This window comes from Protopterus annectens, chromosome 12.part0, assembly GCF_019279795.1.
Source record: "Protopterus annectens isolate FY-2018-M chromosome 12.part0, PAN1.0, whole genome shotgun sequence".
Classification (NCBI taxonomy): Eukaryota; Metazoa; Chordata; order Ceratodontiformes; family Protopteridae; genus Protopterus; species Protopterus annectens.
The window spans coordinates 19,802,004-19,826,117 of NC_056746.1; the positions used below are offsets into that span (position 1 = coordinate 19,802,004).

The following is a 24,114-nucleotide window of genomic DNA, read 5'->3' on the forward strand; positions in this document are numbered from 1 at the left end:
ACACCTTGCAATGCGTCTTTGATGCCCTAGAAGCATCATGCAGGGCAGCAGTCACTAGTTCTGTACTTAGAAGGCATGCTTGGCTTAAGGAACAGACCTTGCCAGACCATGTCAAATCAAAACTATTGGACGTACCATTGAACAGAGACAATTTGTTTGGCACCAAGGCAGAAGAAGTCTTAAAAAGATGGAAGAAAAAGCTAAATCTGTGCAGACAGACTTTTTACCGGTCCAGCCTCCGAGGTTCAGTAGGCATTGCCCATCCAAGCACTGGTCCTTTCCGGCCCCTTCCAGACCAGCTCAGCCAAGAACTAGGCAAAGCAGACCCCCCAGACAGCAGTCCCTGGGAATGCAGAGAGCTAAGCAATGGAGTTCCTCCACTTCAAAAACAGGGAGTGCTAAGCCACCCCCTTATGGAAAGTACTCACACTGACTTTATACCTCCACCCCTTACCTCTGCCCACCTGCTTGTACCCCAGGAGGGAAACTCTCCTCTCATGCAAACAGCTGGGCCTCTATTACCAACGACTGATATGTCCTCAACATAGTGTCCCAGGGATACAAATTTTATTTCCACACTTTGCCAACCCCAAAAGAGTTCCCAGGTCTTCCTCCAAACCAGTGGGCAGAGGCCAAAAAACAAGTCCATTCCCTACTCTCCATGAGGGCAATACAGCCTGTTCCTGCAGACCAGATAGGCCAAGGTTTTTATTCCACTCTTTTCCTGGTACCCAGAAAAGAGGGCACCTGGCACCCATTCCTCGATCTATCAGTTTTAATCACCTTCCTGGTGATATCAAAATTCTCACCCTCCAGCAGCTCCTTCCTATGCTTTTCAAGGATGCTTGGTTAGCCACCCTAGACCTAAAAAAGGCCTACCTACACATCACAATTGGGGAATCTTGCAGGAAATATCTACGTTTCAGGGCAGGATCTATGTATTTTCAGTTCTCTACGCTTCTCTGTGGCTTATCTACTGCTCCCAGAGTTTTCACAAAATGCCTGGCTCCAGCCATTGCTTTTTGCAGACAAAGAAATATTCAAATTTACCCCTGCTTAGACTGCCTGATTCAGGCATACAGGAAAAGCTTTTATAGCACCTGACCTTTGTAAAGGACCTACTGACCTCCCTGGAGTGTACTATAACCGAAAAGAAGTCAAAACTAGTCCCCACTCAAAAAACTGTATTCCTGGGAGCAAGCCTGGACACAGCATCCCAGATGGCATGCCTTACTCCAGAAAAACAAGCCTATGTGACAGGCTGCTTCTCTCAACTAGCCACCAGAACACAGTTATCCACAAGGAAAATCCTTCAAGCCCTAGGGTTCATGGCCTCCTGCATTCTACTCCTTCCGTATGCCAGACTGCATATGAGGAAACTACAACGGTACCTAAAAAGCCTTTGGTGTCAACACTCTCAGTACCTGGAAACTGTCATACCCAATACCCTGTCTAAGGAAAGATTTTCTTTGGTGGGCAGCATCATGCAACCACAAGAAGGGTCTCTCCTTCTCACAACCCCACGCTGCCCAGACCCTCACCACAGACGCATCAGATTATGCCTGGGGTGCACACCTGGATGGCAGATGCATTCAGGGCCATTGGAGCCCAAATCAAATACGTCTGCATTTCAACCAAAAAGATATGCTAGCTGTTCAGCATGCTCCGACAGCTTTCAGCCCCCTACTCTCCTTGGGGCCTCTAGTGATCAAAACAGACACCACAGTGATGTGGTATATCAACAAGCAGGGAGGAACTCACTCTTATCCTCTCTGCAGGCTTGCCATGACCCTTTGGCACACAACTTCAGCCATGCAGAATACGTCTGCTAGCACAATTCCTGCCTGGCTCCCTAAACTCTCTGGCAGACAACTTAAGCAGAAACCTGCTTAGACCCACATGAGTGGCAGCTAGACCACAGAACCTTCAGCCTTGCAACCCAGAAATGGGGCACCCCGAAGGTGGACTGCTTTGCCTCCCACAACAATCAGCTCAGCAAATTCTGCACCAGGGAACCTCACAGCAAGGCCTGGAAAGTGGATGCTCTATCCTTCCAATGGGTAAACCTCTCGATCTATGCATTTCCCCCTCTACCACTAATTTCAAGGGTACTGCTCAAAATAAGGGAGGAAAAACCCACTGCTGCGTAGCATGTCATCCCGGCCAGCATGGAACCTACCTCAGATCCCAACTCTCCTGACTAGGAAGAATGGAGAATTCATGCATCCGCAATTGCAGACCCTGAACCTGGCAGGCTGGCTTATACCCTGACCTCTCCTCCAGCTGCCAGCCTAAGCAACCAAGTCTTGGATGTTATACATGAGGCCAGACACCCCAGCACTAGACAATCCTATGCTGTTAAGTGGAAAAGGTTTTACACCTAGATCCAGGCTAAAGGAGCTGAAACAGCACAGCCCTCCCTACCTCTCATTCTGTATTACCTAGCAGACCTACTACACAGGGGCCTAGCCTTCTCTTTTATTAAAAATCATGCCTCTGCCATCTCTGCTCATTACAGCACAGAGCCACCTCTCTTCTCACCTCTGTCATCAAACAGTTCCTAAGAGGGACTAACAATTTAAGGCCACCCAGAAGAGCTCCTCCCCGAGCTTGGGACCTTAATTTTGTGTTGGAAAAACTCACCCTACCCCCCCCCCCCTTTGAGCCTGCAGCTTCAGCAGAGTTAAAATTCCTCTCTTGGAAAACGGCCTTGCTTCTGGCCATACTTCAGCTAGAAGAGTTTCAGAGCTACCAGCACTCATGGCTGTAGAGCCCTTCATCATTTTCCATGCTGACAGTCTCCTTCAGGACTAACCCAACTTTCACGTCTATAGTGGTGTCCAATGTGGCTCTCAACCAATCATTTCATTTGCCCACCTTTTTCTCTAACCCACAAAACAAGGGGGAAAGAATTTTGCATTCTCTAGATATGCACAGACAGCTCAGATTCTTCCTGGATAGGAATAAATCTTTCAGGAAAACTGACCAATTGCTAGTCAGCTTTGCAGCAGGGGCAGAGGGCAAGGCCATATCCAAACAATCTCCAAATGGATAGCACACTGCTTCCATTTCTGCTACAAACACCATGGGAAACCACCCCCCCTAAGGGGGTCAGGACACATTCCACTAGGGCAACCTCCACCTCTGCAGCTTTTCTCAGAGGGGTCCTGTAAAGGCTGCAACATGGACTTCTGTTCATACCTTCACCAAGCATTACCACCTGCCTATCTTCTCCAAATCCAGGGCAGGTTTTGCAACTGCAGTCTTGCAGCGCATCCTAGCTAGCCCCCAGTCATCTTGACTGCCTCCACTCTTTTCTTCAGCATTAGGAATCAACCGGTGTGTGATGACTGTGTAACAGTGAAACACAAAGAACTTGGTACAGTTGTGTACACTTACCATAAATGTAGATGTTAGAGTGTAATCACTGTTGCACTCCTGGTTTCCCACCATCCACACCCCTTGTCTCTCTCTCTCTCTTCCTCGCTCTTCACAGGGAATTTTTGGTATTTACTTTCTACTGGTGGTCTTACACCATAACCTAGCTCCCTATTTGCGGGCTCCTGACCGGGCAAGAAAAACTGATGCAGTTGCGTCCGCTGCCTGATTTTTATACCACTGACTACCCGCTGTCAGTCCTGGAGCGACAGCAACAGACGTAGAAATACTAAGCCTCTGGTATTCGGGGCGACTGTGGGCTACCCCTGGCAGGATAACCCAAGTGTGATGACTGCAACAGTGAATACACTCGAACATCTACATTTGTGGTAAGTGTACATAACTGTACTTTTTGACCCATTCAAGTAATTGTGGTGAATTTTTTTTACTTTATTCTTAAAGCCCAGCTTTCCTTCATGTTTCAGCCTGTAATTTTACAGTTTGAATGGATAAGTTCCAGCTTTGCCGGTTTCTTTGTAAAATGCTGCAAAAGATACTGTTACAGAACACTGTAGTAAGGTGTATACAGTAGAGTAGCAAAGGTCAGTCATGTTTTTTTCCAAATATATTTTTATATTATATTTGTTATTGAGGATATTGATAAAACGGTGAAAGAATAAATTTCAGTTTTAGTCTTTAGTTAATACAACAGAGTTTACTTTTAAATGTTACACCCATTTTGTTTACTGTTTCAGAATGTTATTACTAACTGTGTAGTATCTGTTTATCTTCTATTAATCTAAAGTTATAACCATGTACCACAGTGGTGCACAACCATTTTGTGGGGAGGGCCACTACACGAATTCTTAATGCATCTGCGGGCCACCTCAAAACTTAGTAAGTTGTTACAAGTTAACAATAGGTACAGGTGACTGGCATTTTTCCTTAAGACAACAGTCATGACATTGCCTGATGTTCATCGTGTTACACTGCTGCAATCATTACACTTGGGTTATCCTGCCGTCAGGTGGTCCCGCAGTCGGCCAGAGTTCCAAAGTCTTGGTCCAGTGTTGGTTGCTGTCGCTTCTTCCCTGACGTCAGTGCACCAGGGGTATACAAGATGCATCCAACGCCATTTTCTTCAGTCTTTCTTGCTGTGCGGTGCCCGAAGCAGAAGCAGTTCGCAAGTGCCGGTCGGCCGACTCCTGAGATTTTCGAAGTCTTATTTCAGATCCGAAGTCTTCAATAAAGCGAAGTACCCCATTGGGGAAACTTTTTTCTTGCCTCAGACCGATGTCAGAAAAAGTTAATAATTGTATTTCTTGTGGGAAGCAAATACCTCATAAGGACTTAGACTCTTACTGTATTCCATGCCTAGGCCCTGATCACGACGTCATTAGTTGTCGGTTTTGTGCTAGATTTAACAAACACACTATAAAAAGACATTTTGATTTTGCTTTGCACTACTTTGGCCGAAGGTTCAATTATACTATGCCGTTGGATCAACCGACGACCGCAATTCTGAAAAAACGCAAAGGCAAGGATAAAGACAGGCATCCGAGGTCCAAAACCGACTACTAAACCTCTTCTAGGTCAGTCACTGGTTCTCAGTGAGGCACTTTCGCAGCCCCTGACACCCGCTACCTCAGAGCTGCAGGCCGCCTCTGACTCCCACTTGGAGACAGCTAGGCCTCTGGAAACTCAAGGTATTAGGCCTACAGAAACTAATCCCTCAGATGGGTCCGAAGCCGCTGAGCAGGCATCTGCTTCTGAGGGTGTTTTCAGACCTTCACAACTTACCATTAAAGCAACAGCCAAGACAAAAGTACCATTAAAGACAAAGAAGCAAGTACAGCATTCTCCTGGACGGTCCCCCATGCCTAAGAAGCAGATGCTTAAAATGGCCGAAGACCTCATTACTCTAATCAGGGGTTCCCATCCCCCTCCTGAGAAAAGGCCTAGGCAGGATACAGACTATGATTCCTCTGATCAGGTTTCCATTTCCTCCGATTCCTCTTCAGACCAGGGATACTCTCTACCCCCTTGTGAGGACTCAGATGCTGAAGAATCTATCCCTTCAGCCTCTCCTCCTGAGGATTATTCTTTTGGGGAAACTTTTCATACCATGAGGGAGCATTTCCATTGGGAAAGTCATGATTATTCAGAATCTAAGAAAAGGCTCCGGGATTTCCTTTTATTGCCTCAGCACAGGCCCCTGGCTATTCCACCTGTGCTAGATATTGTGGATGGTGTGTTCTCTGAATCCAGCTTATCTCCTGATTCTTTGCCCCCTGCACCAGCCAAGCCAGATAGGTATTATAGAGTCCCCGACTCTCACAAGTTTATTTATAAAAATCCTTCTGCTGATCCAGAAACTATTTCCCAGGGTCCAAAAGGGGTTAAGGCTTCCATTGCAAAAAATCCAGTACCCTCTGACAGAGATTCCAGAGCTTTGGATAGATGGTGGAAGAAAGTTTACACTTCTGCCACTTTAGCAGTAAGGGCTTTAAATTGCCAGTTTCACATGCTTAAGTACCAACAATATTTAATGGCTCAGTTAAAACAGAAAATGCTTGCAAGCTCAGAAGCTCCTGACTGTAAAGAAATGCAGGATTTATTGCATGCAGTTGAACAGGTAGGAAAACATACTCTGCAGTGTGGTTTTAATGCTTTAGAGGCCTCTTGTAGAGCCACAGTTACAGGTTCTGTGATTCGAAGACATGTTTGGTTAAAAGAACAGAGTTTACCTGATCATGTTAAGGCAAAATTATTGGATGGTCCTTTACAGCATGATACCTTGTTTGGTGTCAAGGCAGAAGAGGTGTTAAAGAAAATGGAGGATAAAGCTAAATCTATGCAAACAGTTAAGGATTTCTTACAGGTACAGCCACCTCGATTTAGCTGAAGTTGGCCAACAAAGAATTGGTCCTTTCCAGTGTCAGACAGGCCACAGAGAGGCAGATACAGATGACCAAGAGGCAGATCTCAACCCCAAGACTCGAACAGACAAAGACAGTGGGGCACCTCAACCACAAAAGGAGGTGAGGACAAGTCTCAACCTTACAGGAAACAGTCCCAATGACTTCCCCCTTCATAGGCCAAGCACTTCCCTTTTGGCAGCCCCCTTAGGGGGAAAACTAGCACTTTTTTCTCAAAACTGGCAAACAATCACCCAAGACAAATGGGTTCTGAATATTGTGTCTCAAGGTTACAGGTTCCACTTTCATACTTTACCAAGGCTAAAAGGAATGCCAGACCTGCCACAAAATCAATGGGCAGAGGCACAAAAACAAATTTCAGCACTCATGGACATGAGAGCTATTCAAAAAGTACCACAACAGGGACAAGGATTTTACTCGAGACTCTTCCTGGTCCCCAGAAAGGACAAGGCCTGGAGGCCCATACTAGACCTTTCAATTCTAAATACTTACCTGGATATTCCGAAATTCAAAATGTTGACATTACAGCAGCTTCTACCCATGCTGGGCAAGAAAGCTTGGCTTGTTACTCTGGACATCAAAGCGGCATACCTGCATGTCCCTATCAGACAAAATTGCAGAAGATACCTCAGATTCAAAGCTGGTACAATGCACTACCAATTCTCTGCACTGCCCTTTGGCTTATCTACTGTGCCCAGGGTCTTTACAAAGTGCCTGTCACCAGTAATTGCATTTTGCAGACAAAAAGGAATTCAAATATATCCTTACCTGGACGACTGCCTCATTCAAGCAGAGACAAAGGACATTCTTCTACAGCATCTGGCATTTGTAAAAAGGTTGCTAATTTCTCTAGGGTACACAGTAAACGAAAAGAAGTCAAAACTAGTGCCCTCACAACAGATTATATTCCTGGGTGCCAGCTTAAATACAATGGCCCAGATGGCTTATCTCACGCCAGACAAATAAGTTCAACTAACTCAATATTTTCAATTACTGGCAAAAAAGTCCCATCTCCCTGCAAGAAAAATTCTGCAGGCCCTGGGATTCATGGCATCCTGCATACTACTAATACCATATGCCAGACTGCATATGAGGAAATTACAATGGTACCTAAAAAGTTTTTGGACTCAACACTCTCACAGTTTAGAAGCAGTAATACCAATGATTCCCTGCCTACAACAGGAGTTTCGATGGTGGGGCACAGGCATGTCACCTAAACAAGGGTCAGCCTTTTACCCTACCCACAGCCAGGCAGACTCTAACAGCAGATGCTTTGGATTACGCCTGGGGAGCACACATGGCAGGAAAATGCATTTAGGGCAAGTGGACCACAGACCATATGCATCTTCACATCAATCAAAAAGAGATGTTGTTTGTTCAAAATGCCCTAACAGCTTTCAAAGACCTTCTGCATCCAGGACAATTATTGAAGACAGACAACAACACAGTAATGTGGTACATAAACAAGCAAGGGGACACTCATTCTTATCTCCTATGCAGGCAAGCCATGACCTTGTGGAACACATCTCTAACGTATCAAGTTCATCTGCAAGCACAATTCCTGCCAGGAAAGAAAAATACTCTGGCAGACGATCTAAGCATAAATGTCATGGACTCTCACGAATGGAAGTTGAATCCACAAATCTTCAGCATGGTAACGCAAAAATGGGGATGCCCAGACATAGATCTTTTTGCCTCCTCACTGAATTGCCAACTACAAAAATTCTGCACAAGGACTTATCACACACAAGCATGGAAAGTGAATGCTCTCTCATTCAGTTGGAAAAGCCTAAAAGTTTATGCCTTCCCACCACTGCCTCTCCTTTCAAAGGTACTCCTAAAAGCCAGACAAGAAAAACTACAGATAATCCTGATTGCTCCAGACCGGCCACGCCATCACTGGTATCCAATCTTAAAGAACTTAGCTCAAGGCCCACCATGGATTTTGCCTCAAATTCCACACCACCTGACTCAACAAAACAATCAGATCCTGCATGTTCAGCTCAAAACCCTAAACCTGGTTGCATGGCAGATTCATTAGTCGAACAGGCAACACCTCTCTCTAAAGCTGTTATGGATGTCATTTTGGAGGTCAGGAGGCCTAGCACCAGGAAAGCTTACGCAGAAAAATGGAAGAGATTCTGCACCTGTAACCTGGCTCAAAGCCTTGACACTCTTGTCCCAGACATTCCTCAGATTTTACAATACTTAACTGAGATGCTGGACAAAGGCCTATCCTTCTCATCAATTAAGATCCATGCCTCTGCCATTTCAGCACATTATAACACGGATCCTCCTTTATTCTCTCATCCCTTGCTAAAGCAGTACCTCAGCGGGGCTAAAAACATAAGACCGCCCCGGAGAGCACCAGCACCAACTTGGGACCTCAATTTCGTTTTGGAAAAACTGACCCTGCCACCTTTTGAGCCAGCCAGTACAGCCGATCTAAAATTTTTATCATGGAAAACAGCGCTGCTCCTGGCAGTAACTTCAGCATGAAGAGTCTCTTAGCTACAGGCATTAATGGCAGTGGGACCTTTTATAATTTTTCATCAGGACAGGGTTTCTTTAAGGACAAACCCTGCCTTTATGCCAAGGGTGGTATCTAGTATGGCTCTTAACCAAACCATCCATTTGCCAACTTTTTATCCAAACCCCAGAATAAAGGGGAGAAACTTCTGCACTCTTTGGACATACACAGGCAGCTGCGCTTCTACTTGGACAAAACAAAGGCTTTCAGGAAAACTGAGCAACTGTGTGTAGCATATGTTGCAGGATCACAGGGCAAGGCTATCTCAAAGCAGACTGTATCCAAATGGATAGGACACTGTATTAGTTACTGCTACACACAGCATGGAAAATCAGTCCCTAATAACATTAGGCCGCATTCCACCAGGGCAGCAGCCACTTCAACAGCCTTTCTCAGAGGAGTATCTACCAAGGAAATTTTGGAGGCTGCAACTTGGAGTTCAGTGCACACCTTTAACAAGCATTACCACTTGCCTCTTTACTCTAAATCCAGAGCAGGATTTGCCACTGCAGTTCTGCAGGGCCTCATAGCCAATCCTAACTCTTTATAGACCAGCCACCCAACCTTAGCTTTGGGATTATATCCAAGTGTAATGACTGCAGCAGTGTAACACGATGAACATAGTACAGTTTTGTACCTACCATAAATGTAGAAGTTTGAGTGTTCACACTGCTGCAGTCCAGGTTACCCTCCCTCCATCCCCTTTGAACTAGCTGGACTTGTCTATACCTTTCTATCCTATACAACCTTTGTGGTGTATTTGCTTGTAACTGAAGGTATTGTTTTTATTTTATATGTATATTTTTTATTAGCAATATGTATTGCCTACCTACTTGGGGGCACCTGACATCTGGGGCAAGAAAAACTGAAGAAAATGGCGTCGGATGCATCTTGTATACCCCTGGCACACTGACGTCAGGGAAGAAGCGACAGCAACCGACGCCGGACCAAGACTTTGGAACTCTGGCCGACTGCGGGACCGCCTGATGGCAGGATAACCCAAGTGTAATGACTGCAGCAGTGTGAACACTCAAACATCTACATTTATGGTAGGTACAAAACTACTTTTTTACACATCTACATTTATGGTAGGTACAAAACTACTTTTTTACATCAACTTTGCATTTAACTTTATTCCGGCTTGGAGCCATGACTTATTACAAACTCTTGCAGAAAGTTACTACTGTTTAGACTACAAGTTTTAAACAACAAAGAATAGTTACTTCCACAGCTAAAATTAGAGGTGTGCACAACTACAGTCATTTAGGTAAGTAAGCACATGCTGGAAAGTTTGCATGACTGGAGTAAGGTATAGCATTTTTCACTTTTTAAAAACATTTTTTGGTTACTCTCTGGGGTCCGGATGGTGTTGCTTCGAGGGCCGGATGTTGTGCACCACTGATCTACCATGATAGGTTGCTAATGAAATCTGTCAAGCTGCCTGTGGAAGTTGGTTTTACTGTTATGTAAATGATTACTGTAAAGTGATACTGAAGTGCTGTGTAGCAGAATAATTTACAGGTGAAATCTTTAAAGAAACAAAAATTGTGATGAGTTAATTGTAGTCCCTTATGAACTGAAGTCTCATTTATACTAACAGTATAGTCAGAATGTACATTGACACTAAAGACGTGCTTTTAGACAAGGCAGTTATACTTTGGGTTAGTTTCACCGCATATTCTGTCATACCATTGCATAGACTGTGTGTGGAGTCTGCATTGATTCCACAGAAATTTTAAGAGGTGAAATAGGCTGCACTCAGTATTTGTGGCATGACTGGGGTCATGCTGACATGTGCAGTGCAGTACACAAGTGCAAATTATAGTCTTTAGTGAAGCTGACATCTTACCACTTAGTTTATATGCGACTCTTGTTAACACCATGATGTCCAGTGGCATGCCTGTTTTGACGTGGCTTTTTTCCCTTTTCCTTTAGGATGCTGTAGACCCAGAACCTAGTACTGTCAAAAGAATGGCCATGGGATTGGTTGCAGGATTTAAGTGGCAAGCTAATGTAAGTATGTGTGTTAAACTGCTATGAGCATATTAAAATTGCAGTTCTTCATGCTGTGACACATGGCAGGGCAAAGACCCCTACTTTCTTTTAGTGTATCTATGTTCCTGACTCATTAGATGTGTTCAGTAAAATAGGCTTATTCATTAGGTTTTACCCACTATTATTTCATAGGATCATAGGAAGTTACTAGGCTATTGGCCCTGAGGTGCTTATATGCCTATCCAAGAGTTTATCCCATGTATACACAAATCAGCACCCAATGCCCCTGTCCAGCAGGGACATGGGTGGAATCCCAGGGATGTTTTTTCGATTTCCCATCCAGTTTTCCAGGTTGTGCTTAAAAAGGGGTAAAGTGGTACCCTGCTTGACGTGGAGAGTAAGTCTATTCCACAGATGGGGAGTCTCTGGGACACATCTGCTCACCAACAAGTCCTGTTGATGTCACCGACCAGGTAGAGTGTGTGGGTTACTCGAGTGGAGCTTGACTTGCAGATATGCAGCATCCGAGACTACCTTGTATGCCATAGAGAGATCGCTTCTGAGGAGTCTGTATGAAACAGAGTAGCGGGATAGGACTTTTAGCCTATCTATGTATGGTAGATTTTTGAGGTCCTGGATTCTCTGGTGAGGAACCTCTGTGGTCTCTCCAGCTGCTTCATGTGCTTTGCGAGCTGCATGCCGAATAGGGCGTTGTACTCAATAGTGGGCCTTGTAAATGAAGAATACATGGATGTTATGACCTCCTTGTCCCTGGATGGAGATACCCTTACTTATGAGGTGGGCCATATAAAAGCTTTCTGTGTGGGTTGAGTGAGACAACTGTGGACACAAAGATGGAGAGCTGAAGTGACAAATGCCTGCAGACAATTCCCTGTGAAAGAAAAAGAAAAAGACCCCCCTAACCCACAGGTGTGAGACAAAAAAAACCCCATATGATCTACACACTACACACGTGAGCAACAAACGTACTAACACTGTAACAACATGTGCCAGAAATATAGGGAGAGTGGGCAGTGGGCAAAGTGGTACACTGAAACCTGTGTGCTGTGGCACATTTCTATACGATTATGATTATATCATGGTTTAGTATGCACCAAGCCAACATTACTTTACATTACATTTTTTGCATTTTTTTGCCCTTTGCCCATTTATGTTTAATCAGTGTACACTCTTGATGCCCACTTGGCATCCATCCTATTCTGTTAGTTTGTGTTACAGTGTTTCATTGCACACGTGTTGGTGTAGTGTGTAGTGTCGTTTTTTTTTTGTTTCACACCTGTGGTTAGGGTAGGGGGGTTCTTTTTCTTTCCACAGGGAATTGTCTCTGCATTGTTTTGTCACGCAAACTTCCATACCCCCATCCATCTGTCCACCTCCAGTTGTCTCAGTGTGGCTGTCCGCCCCAGGTGCCTGAACCCTTTCTGTGCAATGGAAGCAACATGGTGGTCAAAGTTCAGGTCGCTATCAATCTGGGTGCCCAAATTCCTCACAACTGACTGCATGCTTAGGACGTTATTAATGTGATAATTTGTGGCGACATCATTCTCCCCGAAGGGGATGATGATTCTTTTTTTTTATATTCAGCTTGAGGCCATGTTTCTGGCACCAGTCATTTGTTTGGGTGAGACCCTCTTGGAGGATGTCCACGTCACTAGGGGAACTGATGACTGCGCCCGGCTTGCAGTCATCTGCAAACTTGGTCAGCCATACCCCACTGGTTTTTGCATACACCTTAGAAAAGTATATCCGAAATAACAGAGGCCCCAAGACCGAACCCTGGAGTATGCCGCTCAATATGGGTCTACTGCTTGAGGTGGCTTCCCATATTTTGATTAGGTTGGCTATCAGTGAGCCAGTTGGCTTACCCATCTTGTAACCTTTGGATTAATGCCTAATTGAGAGAGTTTATCTATTATGCCCAAATGGGGAATAGTGTCGAAGGCTTTGGCCAGGTCAAGGTACGCGATGTGCACTGCCTTCCCCTCGTTTATGGCTTTGGTGACTGTCTCAAAAAAGTGAACCAAATTTAACAGACATGACCTCCCCTTGACGAAGCCAGACTGTGTGGGATCGAGTGTTTGGAAGTTGCCATTGTCCTTGTTAATGAGGTCCATGGTAATCCATTCCATGGCCTTGCAGATCAGGCTAGTTAAGCTGGTGGTTCTATAAATTCCCGGATCTGTTGACACTCCACCTTTGTGTAAAGGGATGAACCGTGACTGTTCTTCAGTCAGCTGGGATAAAACCGGTACTCAGGCTTTGGTTGAATAGGATGCCTAATAGTGCTGCAAGTTCCTGCCTGAGTTCATGTAGTAGGATGCAGCCTGGGATGTTATCGGGTCCCATTGAGGCTGTATTTTATGTCTTTGAGAGAGCAATGATGACCTGATCCCTAGATATAAGGAGAAGGGGGGCAGGTACTGGGAATTTCCTGATTTACTAATGGGGAGACAGAGGGGTGAGATTTTCACTGAATCTGTCAGCCAGCAAGTTTGCTATATCTACGACATTTGTATATGTGATGTCTTTGACCACCAGTTTTGAACAGATCTGGATGCTACCTTTGAGATTACGGACGCATGTGAAGAAGGCCTTATGATTGTCTCTAGTAGATTTGGCCAATATGGACATGGTTTGTTTTTTGGAGGATTTCAGTAGTGCTCTCTATTTGCTTGTTTTTAGGCTAAGGAGAGATTGCTTCCAGTTGGGCTCCTGCTCCTTCTTGGTCCTGGACAGCAGTATTTTTCTTTTGTTAGAGTTTGTTGCAGATGTCTACCAGACAGGTTTACTGTTCCTTGCGGAGGATGGTTTAGTCCTGTTAGGTATTCCTGATGTCCTTCATGGATGCATCTGCAGTCATAACAACTGGGTTTAGTTTTGGATAGTGGTGACAGTTCCTAGAGAGGGGGAGGGGGCTGTGAAGCTGTTTATAGAATCCCTCAGGAGGCTCTAATCAGCTCTGGAGAAGTGTTTTTGTTTGACCCTAGCTAGAGGGGGTTCAGGGGAGATGGTGACTTTGAACATGATTGCTTTATGGTCAGATCATGCAAGGGAGGATGATACTGGAGGGATGCTGAAGTGGTTACTCATGTTGGTCAATACCAAGTCCAAGATATTATCACCTCTTGTGGGGGTATCAACTAGCCAATGCAAAGCATTTGCATTGACAAAATCGAGGAACCTCTGGGCATTTGTGTGCTGGCATGAGCATTTTTTCCAGTCTATGTTTGGGTAGTTAGTCACCGAGTTTCACGGTAAAGGGTTGAATCTTGATAGATTCGAAGAGGTCTAGATAGGCAGATGTTGTTCATGTTTCACTGTTGCAGTCATCACACTTGGGTTATCTGCCTACAGGCCCGAATACCAGAGTCTTGGGATTTCTGCTTTGGATGCTTTCGCCTTTTCCATGATGTCAAGGGCATAAAACATGCTGCTGACGCCATTACATCAGTCTTTTGTTGCCGAGAAGGAGCCCGAAGCAGAAGGAGTTCGCAAGTGCTATTCGGCTGTTACCTGAAATTTTCATTTTTCGAGTTTCAGACCTGAAGTCTTCTACAGCTTAAGTACCCTGTTGGGGATTCTTTTATCTTTCTCTAACTGATGTAATAAAAAATTAACAGTTGCCTTGCCTGTGGAAAGCAAATACCTCATAGAGATTTTTAATCTTACTGCATCACCTGTTTAGGCCCAGACCATGACGTCCCTTGCTGCCGGTTTTGTGACTTTAATGCCCGAACCATTCGTCGTCAGGCTATTTTTGTAGCTAAATTCTTTCGCTGTCGTTCTCCGTATTCCAAAATGGCTTTGGTAAGCCATTCGACTACCGATCTTACGAAAAAGCACAAAGACAGAGACAGACCACATAGGTCAAAAGCTGCCAACGACACTTCCGTTAAGCTAGTCGCCAGTCCGCCGGTACTCAGTGAGGCGCCTTTGCAGCCCCTGATGCCCACTTCTACAGATTCACAGGCCTCTGCTGAGAACCATTCGGAGTCCGGTATGCCACGAGATGCTTCTTCGACTATAGAACCTGTGGATGTCTCTATCTTAGGTGTGTTCGGAGCCGCTGTGCAGGCACTGGCTTCTGAGGGTGTAGTCCAACCTACCGATATTCATATTCAACCGACAACTTCATTTTCAACTAAAACTACTGAGTTTTTCAGGCCCAGAGTTTGCATATGCCTAGAAAACCGACATCCAAAGCACATGCTCATGCTTCCATGCCACAAAAACAAATGCTTAGAATGACTGAAGACCTTATTATTCTAATTAGAAGAAGCCAGCCTTCCCCTGCTGAAAGATGACAAATTGAATTTCCTTCTGATTCTACAGACCAGGAGTCTGATCACTCTGACCCTTCTGATTACTAGGACAGACCTGTATCTACCTATGTGGATTCAGATGCAGAGGAATCCATTCCCCCTGCCTCCCCTCCAGAGGATTTTTCTTTTGGTGAAACCTTGCATACCTTGAGAACATTTCCGCTGGGAATGCCAAGACTATCCTCAGTCCAAAAAGAGACTCTGGGAATTTTTAGATTTGCCTCAGCACAGGCCTCTAACTATACCCCCTGTCCTGTGTATTGTAGATGTCTTCTTGGAGTCAAGTCTTATTCCTGACACCTTACCACCAACTTTTAGAAAACCTGACCGGTACTGCAGGGTACCCGACTCTCACAAATTTCTCTAAGAATCCTACTGCGGATCCAGAGACCATTTCCCAGGGATCTAAAGGCATTAAGGCTACTCTAGCTAAAAACCCTACCCCTTCAGACATGGATTTTAGAGCTTTAGACAGATGGGATAAGAAGGTATATACCTCTGCAACTCTTGCCAACAGGGCTTTGAATTGCCAGTTTCACATGTTGAAGTACCAGCAACATATTATGGAACTAATTAAATAAAAAATGGTGATACTTCCAGATTGTGCAGAAAATAAAGATTTACAAGAGTTAATGCATTCTGCAAGCCAACATACTTTGCAGTGTGGGTTTAATGCCTTAGAAGCATCTTGCAGGGCTGCTGTCACTGGGTCTGTACAGAGAAGGCATGATTGGCTAAAGGAACAAGTCTTTCCTGACCATGTCAAAGCAAAATTACTAGATGCTCCATTAAATCAGGAGCGTTTGTTTGGCACAAAAGCAGATGTTGTTCTTAAAAAGTTGGAAGAAAATGCTAAATCTATGCAAACTGTCAAAAGATTTCTTGCAGGTGTAGCTACCTAGATTCAGTAGGCATTGGCCTTCAAAAAAGTGGTCCTTTCCAGTCCCTCTCAGGCCTTTTCCGTCCAAACTCAGGGAAAACAGACCACCAAGACTACAGTCTCAGGGTATGCAGAGATCTAAACAATGGAGTGTTTCCACCTCTAAACCAAGGAGTGGTAAGCCACCCCCATATGGAAAAAGTTCACAATGACTTTCCAGTTATCCTTCCCAGCCATGCCCAAGTACTTGCGCCCCTAGGAGGAAAACTCGCCCTACATGCAAAAAACTGGATGTCCATTGCTGAGGACCGATGGGTTCTAAACATTGTATCCCAGGGATACAGATTCTACTTCCACTCACTGCCATCCCCAAGCTGGTTGCCAGGCCTTCCTCCAAACCAGTTGGCAGAGGCTCAAAAGCAAGTACTTTCCCTTCTCCATATCAGGGCTACTTAACCTGTTCCAGTAGAACAAAGGGGACAGGATTTCTACTCCAGACTGTTCCTGGTGCCCAGAAAAGAGAGCTTTTGTGCCCTACCCTGGATCTATCAATTCTCAACACCTTTCTGGTGATCCCGAAATTCAAAATGTTTACACTGCAACAGCTTCTTCCTATGCTAGCCAAGTATGCCTGGTTAGTCACCCTAGACTTAAAATAAGCTTATCTGCACATCCCCATAAGGGAGTCTTGCAGGAAATATCTACATTTCAGGGCAGGCTCTATGCACTACCAGTTCTCTGCTCTTCTCTTTGGCTTATCTACTGTGGCCAGAGTATTCACAAAATGCCTAGCTCCAGCCATTGCATACTGCAGGCAGAGAAATATTCAAATCTTCCCATACTTGGATGACTGCTTGATTCAGGCGGCCAGTCAGGAATTGCTACTTCAGCACCTGGCATTTGTAAAAACACTTAACTTCACTGGGATTCACCATCAACAAAAAGAAATTACAACTGGTGCCCAGCAAACAAATTCTATTCCTGGGAGCAAGCTTGAACACAACTTCCCAGATGGCATTCCTCACTCCAGAAAAGCAGGTCCATTTGACTGTTTCAAACTAATGGCCACCAAAACCCAGCTATCTGCAAGGAAAATTCTGCACGCCCTTGGGTTTATGGCTTCATGCATTCTGCTAATTCCATATGCAAGACTGCATATGAGGTAACTTCAATGGTACTTAAGTCTATGGTGTCAGCATTCTCAGGACCTGGAAACAGTGATTCCTATTGTACCTCGTCTAAGGGCTGAGTTCCTTTGGTTGGCCGAAGCATGCAACCACAAGGGACTTCTTTCACTCAATCCCTCCGTGCACAAACCCTGACAACAGAACCATCAGACTGTACATGGGGGGGCTCCCATGGTAGGCAAATGCATGCAAGGCAAATGGAGGCCAGAACAAATTCCCCTGCATATCAGTGAAAAAGAGATGCTAGCTGTACAGAATTCTCTGATAGCCTTCAAATACCTTATCCTTCCAGGACAGCTCCTGATAAAGACAGATAACACCACATTTATGTGGTACATGAACAAGCAGGGCGGAACGCATTCTTAGCCACTCTGCAGGTTAGCCATGGCTTTGTGGAACACAGCCTTGAGCATCCAAGTGCACCTACAAGCTCAATTCCTGCCAGGCAAGCAAAATTCACTGGCAGACGACTTAAGCAGAAATGTACTGGTCCCTCACAAGTGGAAATTGGAACCCAACTCATTCAAACTTCTAACCCAGAGGTGGGGAGCACCGGAGGTGGACCTTTTTGCCTCCCCCCAAAACCACCAATTGAGCAAATATTGCACCAGGAACCCTCACACCAGAGCCTGGAAGGTGGATGCCCTATCCTTCACATGGGAAAACCTCTGAATTTATGCCTTCCCTCCTATGCCCCTCCTCTCAGAAGTACTACTCAAGATCAAACAGGATAGGCGAATGGCAATCCTTATTGCACCAGACTGGCCACGCTAACACTGGTACCCACTCCTACACAGTCTGACAACAGTGCCACCCTGGCAGCTACATCAGACACCTTTCCTGCTGTTTCAGCAGGAGGGACAGATTTTGCATCCACAGCTCCAACCGTAAACCTTGCAGCCTGGCTTATCCCCTGAATACACCACCAGCATCCCTAAGCAAACAGGTGCTGGACGTCATCCTTGAAGTCAGAAGGCCTAGTACTAGGAAATCCTATGCTGAAAAGTGGAAAAGATATTGTTCTTGGAGTCGGTCTTAAGGAAAGGACACAGCTGTGCCCACCTTACCTCATATCTGTGATTACCTAACAGACCTGCTCCACAGAGGCCTGTCGTCCTCATCCATTATGATTCATGTCTCTGCAATCTCAGCTCATTATAATACTGAGCCACCTCTCTTTTCTCACCCTCTCATCAAACAGTTCCTGAGAGGAGCTAACAATTTAAGTTCCCCTAGGAGAGCTCCCACCCCGGCCTGGGATCTTAATGGGTTCTCAACCCTGTATTTCAAGATAACAGGTTCCACTTTCACACTCTGCCAAGGTTAAAAGGAATGCCAAATCTGCCACCAAATCAATGGGCAGAGGCTCAAAAAGAAATTGCAGCACTCGTGGATATGAGAGCTATTCAAAAGGTAACATCACAGGAGCAAGGACAATGATTTTACTCAAGACTCTTTCTGGTACCCAGAAAGGACAAAGCCTGGAGGCCCATTCTGGATCTTTCATCTCTAAACACTTACCTGGATGTTCCGAAATTCAAAATGTTGACATTACAGCAGCTTCTTCCCATGCTGGGCAAGAAATTTTGGCTCGTGACTTTGGACCTCAAAGAGGAATACCTGCATGTCCCTATCAGACAAAACTGCAGAAAGATACCTCAGATTCATAGCTGGTTCAGTGCACTACCAATTCTCTGCACTGCCCTTTGGCTTATCTACTGCGCCCAGGGACTTCACAAAGTGCCTGGCACCAGTAATTACATTTTGCAGACAGAAAGGAATTCAAATTTATCCGTACCTGGATGACTGCCTGATTCAAGCAGAGAGCAAGGACATTCTTCTAAAGCATCTGGCATTTGTAAAAAAGTTAAGATGTCCTTCACCTGTCATCAGGCAGCAAAGTCTGGGTCTGGCTTCAGCTGGTGTCGACTTTCACCCGACATCATTGCGCAGTTTTCGGGTATAAAGGCATCAGCCGACCATTTTCCTCAGTCTTTCTTGCCGGGCCCGGGCAGAAGCTTGCTCGCAAAGTGCGGTCGGTCAGATCCAGAGATTACTACCCGAATACTACTTGAAGACTTCTATAAAGTAGTACCCGTTGGGGACTCTTTTCTACCTCAAGCGATGTCAGAGAAAGTTAATAACTGTTTATCTTGTGGGAAACAAATACCTCATAAGGATTTCCACTCCTATTGCATACATTGTTTAGGCCCAGACCACGGCGTAGCAGCTTGTCTAGCCTGTGCCTTTTTTTAACCGGTGGGCGCTGGCGTCGCTCGGACTTTGCTGAACAGATTTTCTCGATTTTTGCTTTTTGCTGTGTGGATCCCGGATACGCAATAAATAACTAAAAAACAAAGTTATTATACATTATGATCTCCCTCCGACTCACAAATAACTAAAACGCAAGCAAAAGGACCGACACTCAGGGTGTCAGCGTTTCGCTGAAACCACGGCCAAGCAATCCAGTAGTAGTCGGTTCTCGGCCGAAACCGAGCAAAGGTTTTCTTTCTCGACCCGATAACTCCTTCTACCGAGGCCTCTTCTATTCTGGTAAAACGGCTTCTGAAATCCAGCCTTCTGTTGCGATTTCACAGGATTTATCAGACACCATCCTCTAATATTTCTACTCCTGCATGTGGAGCTGCTAGGCCTCCTCTCTATGTCTATTTAAGGCCTTGCCCGGGGCTAAGCAGCCAAAACTTCCAAACCAGTGCCTGCAAGCCCCTCTCACAGGCCCAGCACCAGCCATATGCTTTCTTTGACACAGGATCTCATCACTTTAATCCGTGGATCCCAGCCTCCTCCAGACAGGGCCTCTCCTCCTCCTCCAGAAAGAGGGCCAGCAGCAGAGCCCCTGAGCCAGTAGCCACAGATGATTCTTCTGATGATTCAGAACACTCAGATCCTCCTGAGGCTTCTTATTCTCCTTACGAAGACTCCGATGCTGAGGAGTCCATCCCTTCAGCCTCTCCTCCTGAGAATTTTCCTTGGGGAAACCTTGCATGCTATGGGGAACAATTCCAGTGGCAGGGTCAAGATTTCTCAGACTCAAGAAAAGGCTTAGGACCTTTCTACACTTACCACAGCATAGGCCTTTAGCTATTCCTCCAGTTCTGTCTGTTGTTGATGATGCATTTAATGATGCTTGCACTTCTTCTGATACTTAAACCAGATAGGTACTACAGGGTCCCGGACACTCATCACCACTTATATAAGGCCCTTTGCAGATCCAGAGACTATCTCCCAGGGCCCTAAAGCTGTAGCAGCTACTTCTAAAACCCCTTCCCTCTGAAAGGGATTCCAGGTCCTAGAGAGATGGGACACCTCTGCTACTTTGTCAGCTAGAGCTTTGAACTGCCAATTTCATATGATTCAATATCAAGAGTTTATGCTTGACCAGTTGACTAAAAGCTGTCCTCTGAAGAATCTTTAGATAAAAGTATGTTCAAGAAATGTTACATAACATTCAGCAGGTTAGTAACCATTCTTTAAAATGTGGCTATGATGCACTGGAGGCTTCCTTTAGATCAGCCATGACGGGCACAGTTATCAGGAGGCATGCATGGTTGAAAGAACAGGCATTACCAGACCATATCAAATCTAAGCTTTTGATGCACCTATGGACAAGGTCAATTTATTTGGTGCCCCACAGCAGGTTCTGAAAAGATGGAAGAGAAAGCAAAATCTGTGCAAACAGTAAAAGATTTCTTACAAGTTCAACCTCCAAGGTTTAGCAGGAATTGCCTCCAAAGAATTTGGTCCTTTCGGAGTCCTCTAAGGCACAAAGAGGCAGTAGAGGCAGAAACCAATCCAGAGGTGCCTACAGGGGTCGCCAGTGGCAGGGTAACAACCAGGAGGCACGGACACAGCCACCACCACTACAACAACTCAATCACAGTGACGCTAACCTTATTTTCAAGAAACTGGCACTGCATTACAAGAAAATGGATTTTGCAAACTATAGACCAAGGTTACAGGTTCCACTTCCATACTCTACCAGAAAGAGAGGAATGCGAACACCACCTACTCAAAGGGCAGAAGCTCTAAAACAAATATCTCAATTATTAAGAATGAGAGCTGTGGAAAGGTACCATCTATGGAGCAAGGGAAGGATTTTACTCCAGGCTCTTCTTGGTACCAAGAAAACAAATGGAGGCCTATTCTAGATCTGTCCGCTCTAAACACATTCCTCATTGTTCCAAAATTCAAAATGCTGACGTCTTGGCTGGTAACTCTAGATCTCAAGGAGGCATACCTGCGATCCCCATAAGACCAATTTGCAGAAGATACCTCAGATTTCTTGCAGGATAAGAGCATTATCAATTCTCAGCATTGCCAAATGCCTGGCATCAGTAATTCATTTGCCGACTTCAGGGAATTCAAATCAAAACAAATTAACAGAAGACTTACAAAGAGTCATCTATCTGCTACAAGCCCTGGGATACACAGTCAATACAAAAAGTCAAGGCGAATTCCATCCCAAATAATAACCTTACACATCAAAACAAATGGCTTTTCTAACTGCAGAAAAGAAAGAACAACTTCCTCTCTACTTCTTGGCATTAACAAAACAGAGCCACCTAACTGCAAGAAAAGTGTTGCAAAGCTCAGGGCTTCATGGCATCCTGCATAATTCTGGTCCCTAAGCTACAGTGGTACCTAAATTTGTGGTCTCAGCACAAGCACAACCTGGAAACCAAAATTCCAATGATCCCATGCCTGAAGCAAGAGTTCTTATGGTGGGCTCAGGCCTGTCAATCAAACACAGGACTGCCCTTCAGCAAAAGTCATCCAAGACAAACTATCACGACAGATGCCTCAGACTCCGGTTGGGGGCACACATGATGGACAAGTGCATTCAAGGCCTATGGACTCCAGACCAACTGCATCTGCATATAAACCTAAAATTGGCAATCCAGGCATTCAGACATCTTCTCACGAAGGCCAGCTGTTTATAAGGACAGACAACACCACAGTTATGTGGTACATCAACAAACAGGATGTGGCTCTGAGTTTACAACCTTCAGTTACAGGCAATTTATGTACCAGGGAAGGAAAACATTCTAGCAGACATATTAAGAACTACAAACAGATGCCAACGAATGGATGCTGCATCCGACATCTTCAAAGACATCACAAGAAAATGGGGATTACCACAAATAGACTTGTTTGCATCCCCATACAATCACCACCCACTTGCTTGGAAGGTGGACTCCTATCTTTCAGTTGGAAAAGCCTGACAGCATACAGCATTCCCACCACTTCCTTTGATGCACAAGGTGCTTCTCAAGATCAAAGAGGAACGTCCGAGGAGAGCGTCAGGATCATTCTGATAGCCCCAGACTGGCCAAGACAACATTGGTACCATTACTGCTGACACAGAACAACTACAACATTCTGCATCGGACATAATCCTGAAGGCTCGTAGACCTTCAACAAGAAAGAATTATGCAGCAAAATGGAAAAGATATCTCATCTGGATGTGACACTGGTGAACATAGTCAACATCCTGTGTCTTCTCGCATCCTCTGCTCAGACAGTTTCTGAGGGAATTAAAATGTAAATCCTCCCAGGAAACCTCCATTGCCAGCATGGGACTTGAACTTTGTGCTAGAAAAACTGACTCTGCCCCTTCGAGAGCCAGCAGCTACAGCAGACTTACAATACTTATCCTGGAAGACTGCCTTCTGCTGGCAATAACTTCAGCAAGAAGGGTCTCTGAACTACAAGCATTAATGGCAGTACAACCCTTCCTGATCTTCCATCAAGATAGTAGAGTCTCTTTAAATCAGGCTATCCACCTTCCACATTTCTACCCCAATCCACAGAACAGGGAGAAAAGCTCTTAGGCAATCACGCTACTACCTGGACAGGACAAAAGCGATGACCAGCTCTGGGTAGCATATGCAACAGAAAAGAAGAGAACCAATTTCTAAACAGACGGATAGGAATTGCATTAGACTTTGGGTTTTCTTTCCATGGTAGTAGTAACAGAGAGAAACATCAGCCCTTCCACACAGGGGCCAGCCACTACCACAGCTTTCTTATGAGAGTGGCTACCAAGGACATTATAGCTTACCTCATGTTTATTTTGTGTGTTTTGCTCTCTACTATTTGGAAAAACTGGCATTTATCAAATTTAGCCTACCAAGAGGGCTCCTGGCATCTGGGGCAAGAAACACTGAGGAGAGAATTGAATGCTGACGCCTTTATGACCCGAAAAAACTGCCAATGATGTCGTTAAGTGCGCCGCGCCAGCAGCCCAGACCAGACTTTGGAATGGCCGATCGAAGACCTGCCTGATGACAGGACAACCCATTTGTAAGGGACCCAGATGCATTCCCTCTCGGACATCTACATTTATGGTTACTTTGCCTGGGGTACACAGTAAACAAAAAGAAATCAAAACTAGTGCCCTCACAAGAAATTATATTCCTGGGTGCCAGCTTGAACACAACGGCCCAGATGGCTTCTCACACCAGACAAACAAGGACAACTGACTCAATACTTTCAATTGATGGCAACAAAGACCCAGCTCCCTGCAAGAAGAATTCTGCAGGCCTTGGGTTACATGGCATCCTGCATACTACTAATTCCATATGCCAGACTGCATATGAGGAAACTTCAATGGTACCTAAAGAATGTATGGTCTCAACACTGTCAAAGTTTGGAAACAGTTATACCACTAATCCCTTGTCTTCAACAGGAGTTTCAATGGTGGGCTCAAGCTTGTCACCTCAACAAGGGACAGCCTTTTACACAACCCAGAGGCAGGCAACCACTGACAACAGATGCATCGGATTACACCTGGGGAGCACACATGTCAGGCAAATGTATTCAGGGCACGTGGCCCACAGAA

The 24,114-nt window shown here is 45.1% G+C and overlaps 1 protein-coding gene across 1 annotated transcript in view; it reads left to right on the top strand.

Moving 5' to 3' along the window:
* Positions 1-24,114, top strand: part of LOC122817312 (zinc finger BED domain-containing protein 5-like) — a 1,006,885-nt gene that overhangs the window by 274,884 nt on the left and 707,887 nt on the right. The window contains exon 3 of the mRNA XM_044090534.1: positions 10,783-10,860. Coding sequence (XP_043946469.1) covers positions 10,783-10,860 — 78 coding nt within the window. The remainder of the gene's footprint in view (positions 1-10,782; positions 10,861-24,114) is intronic.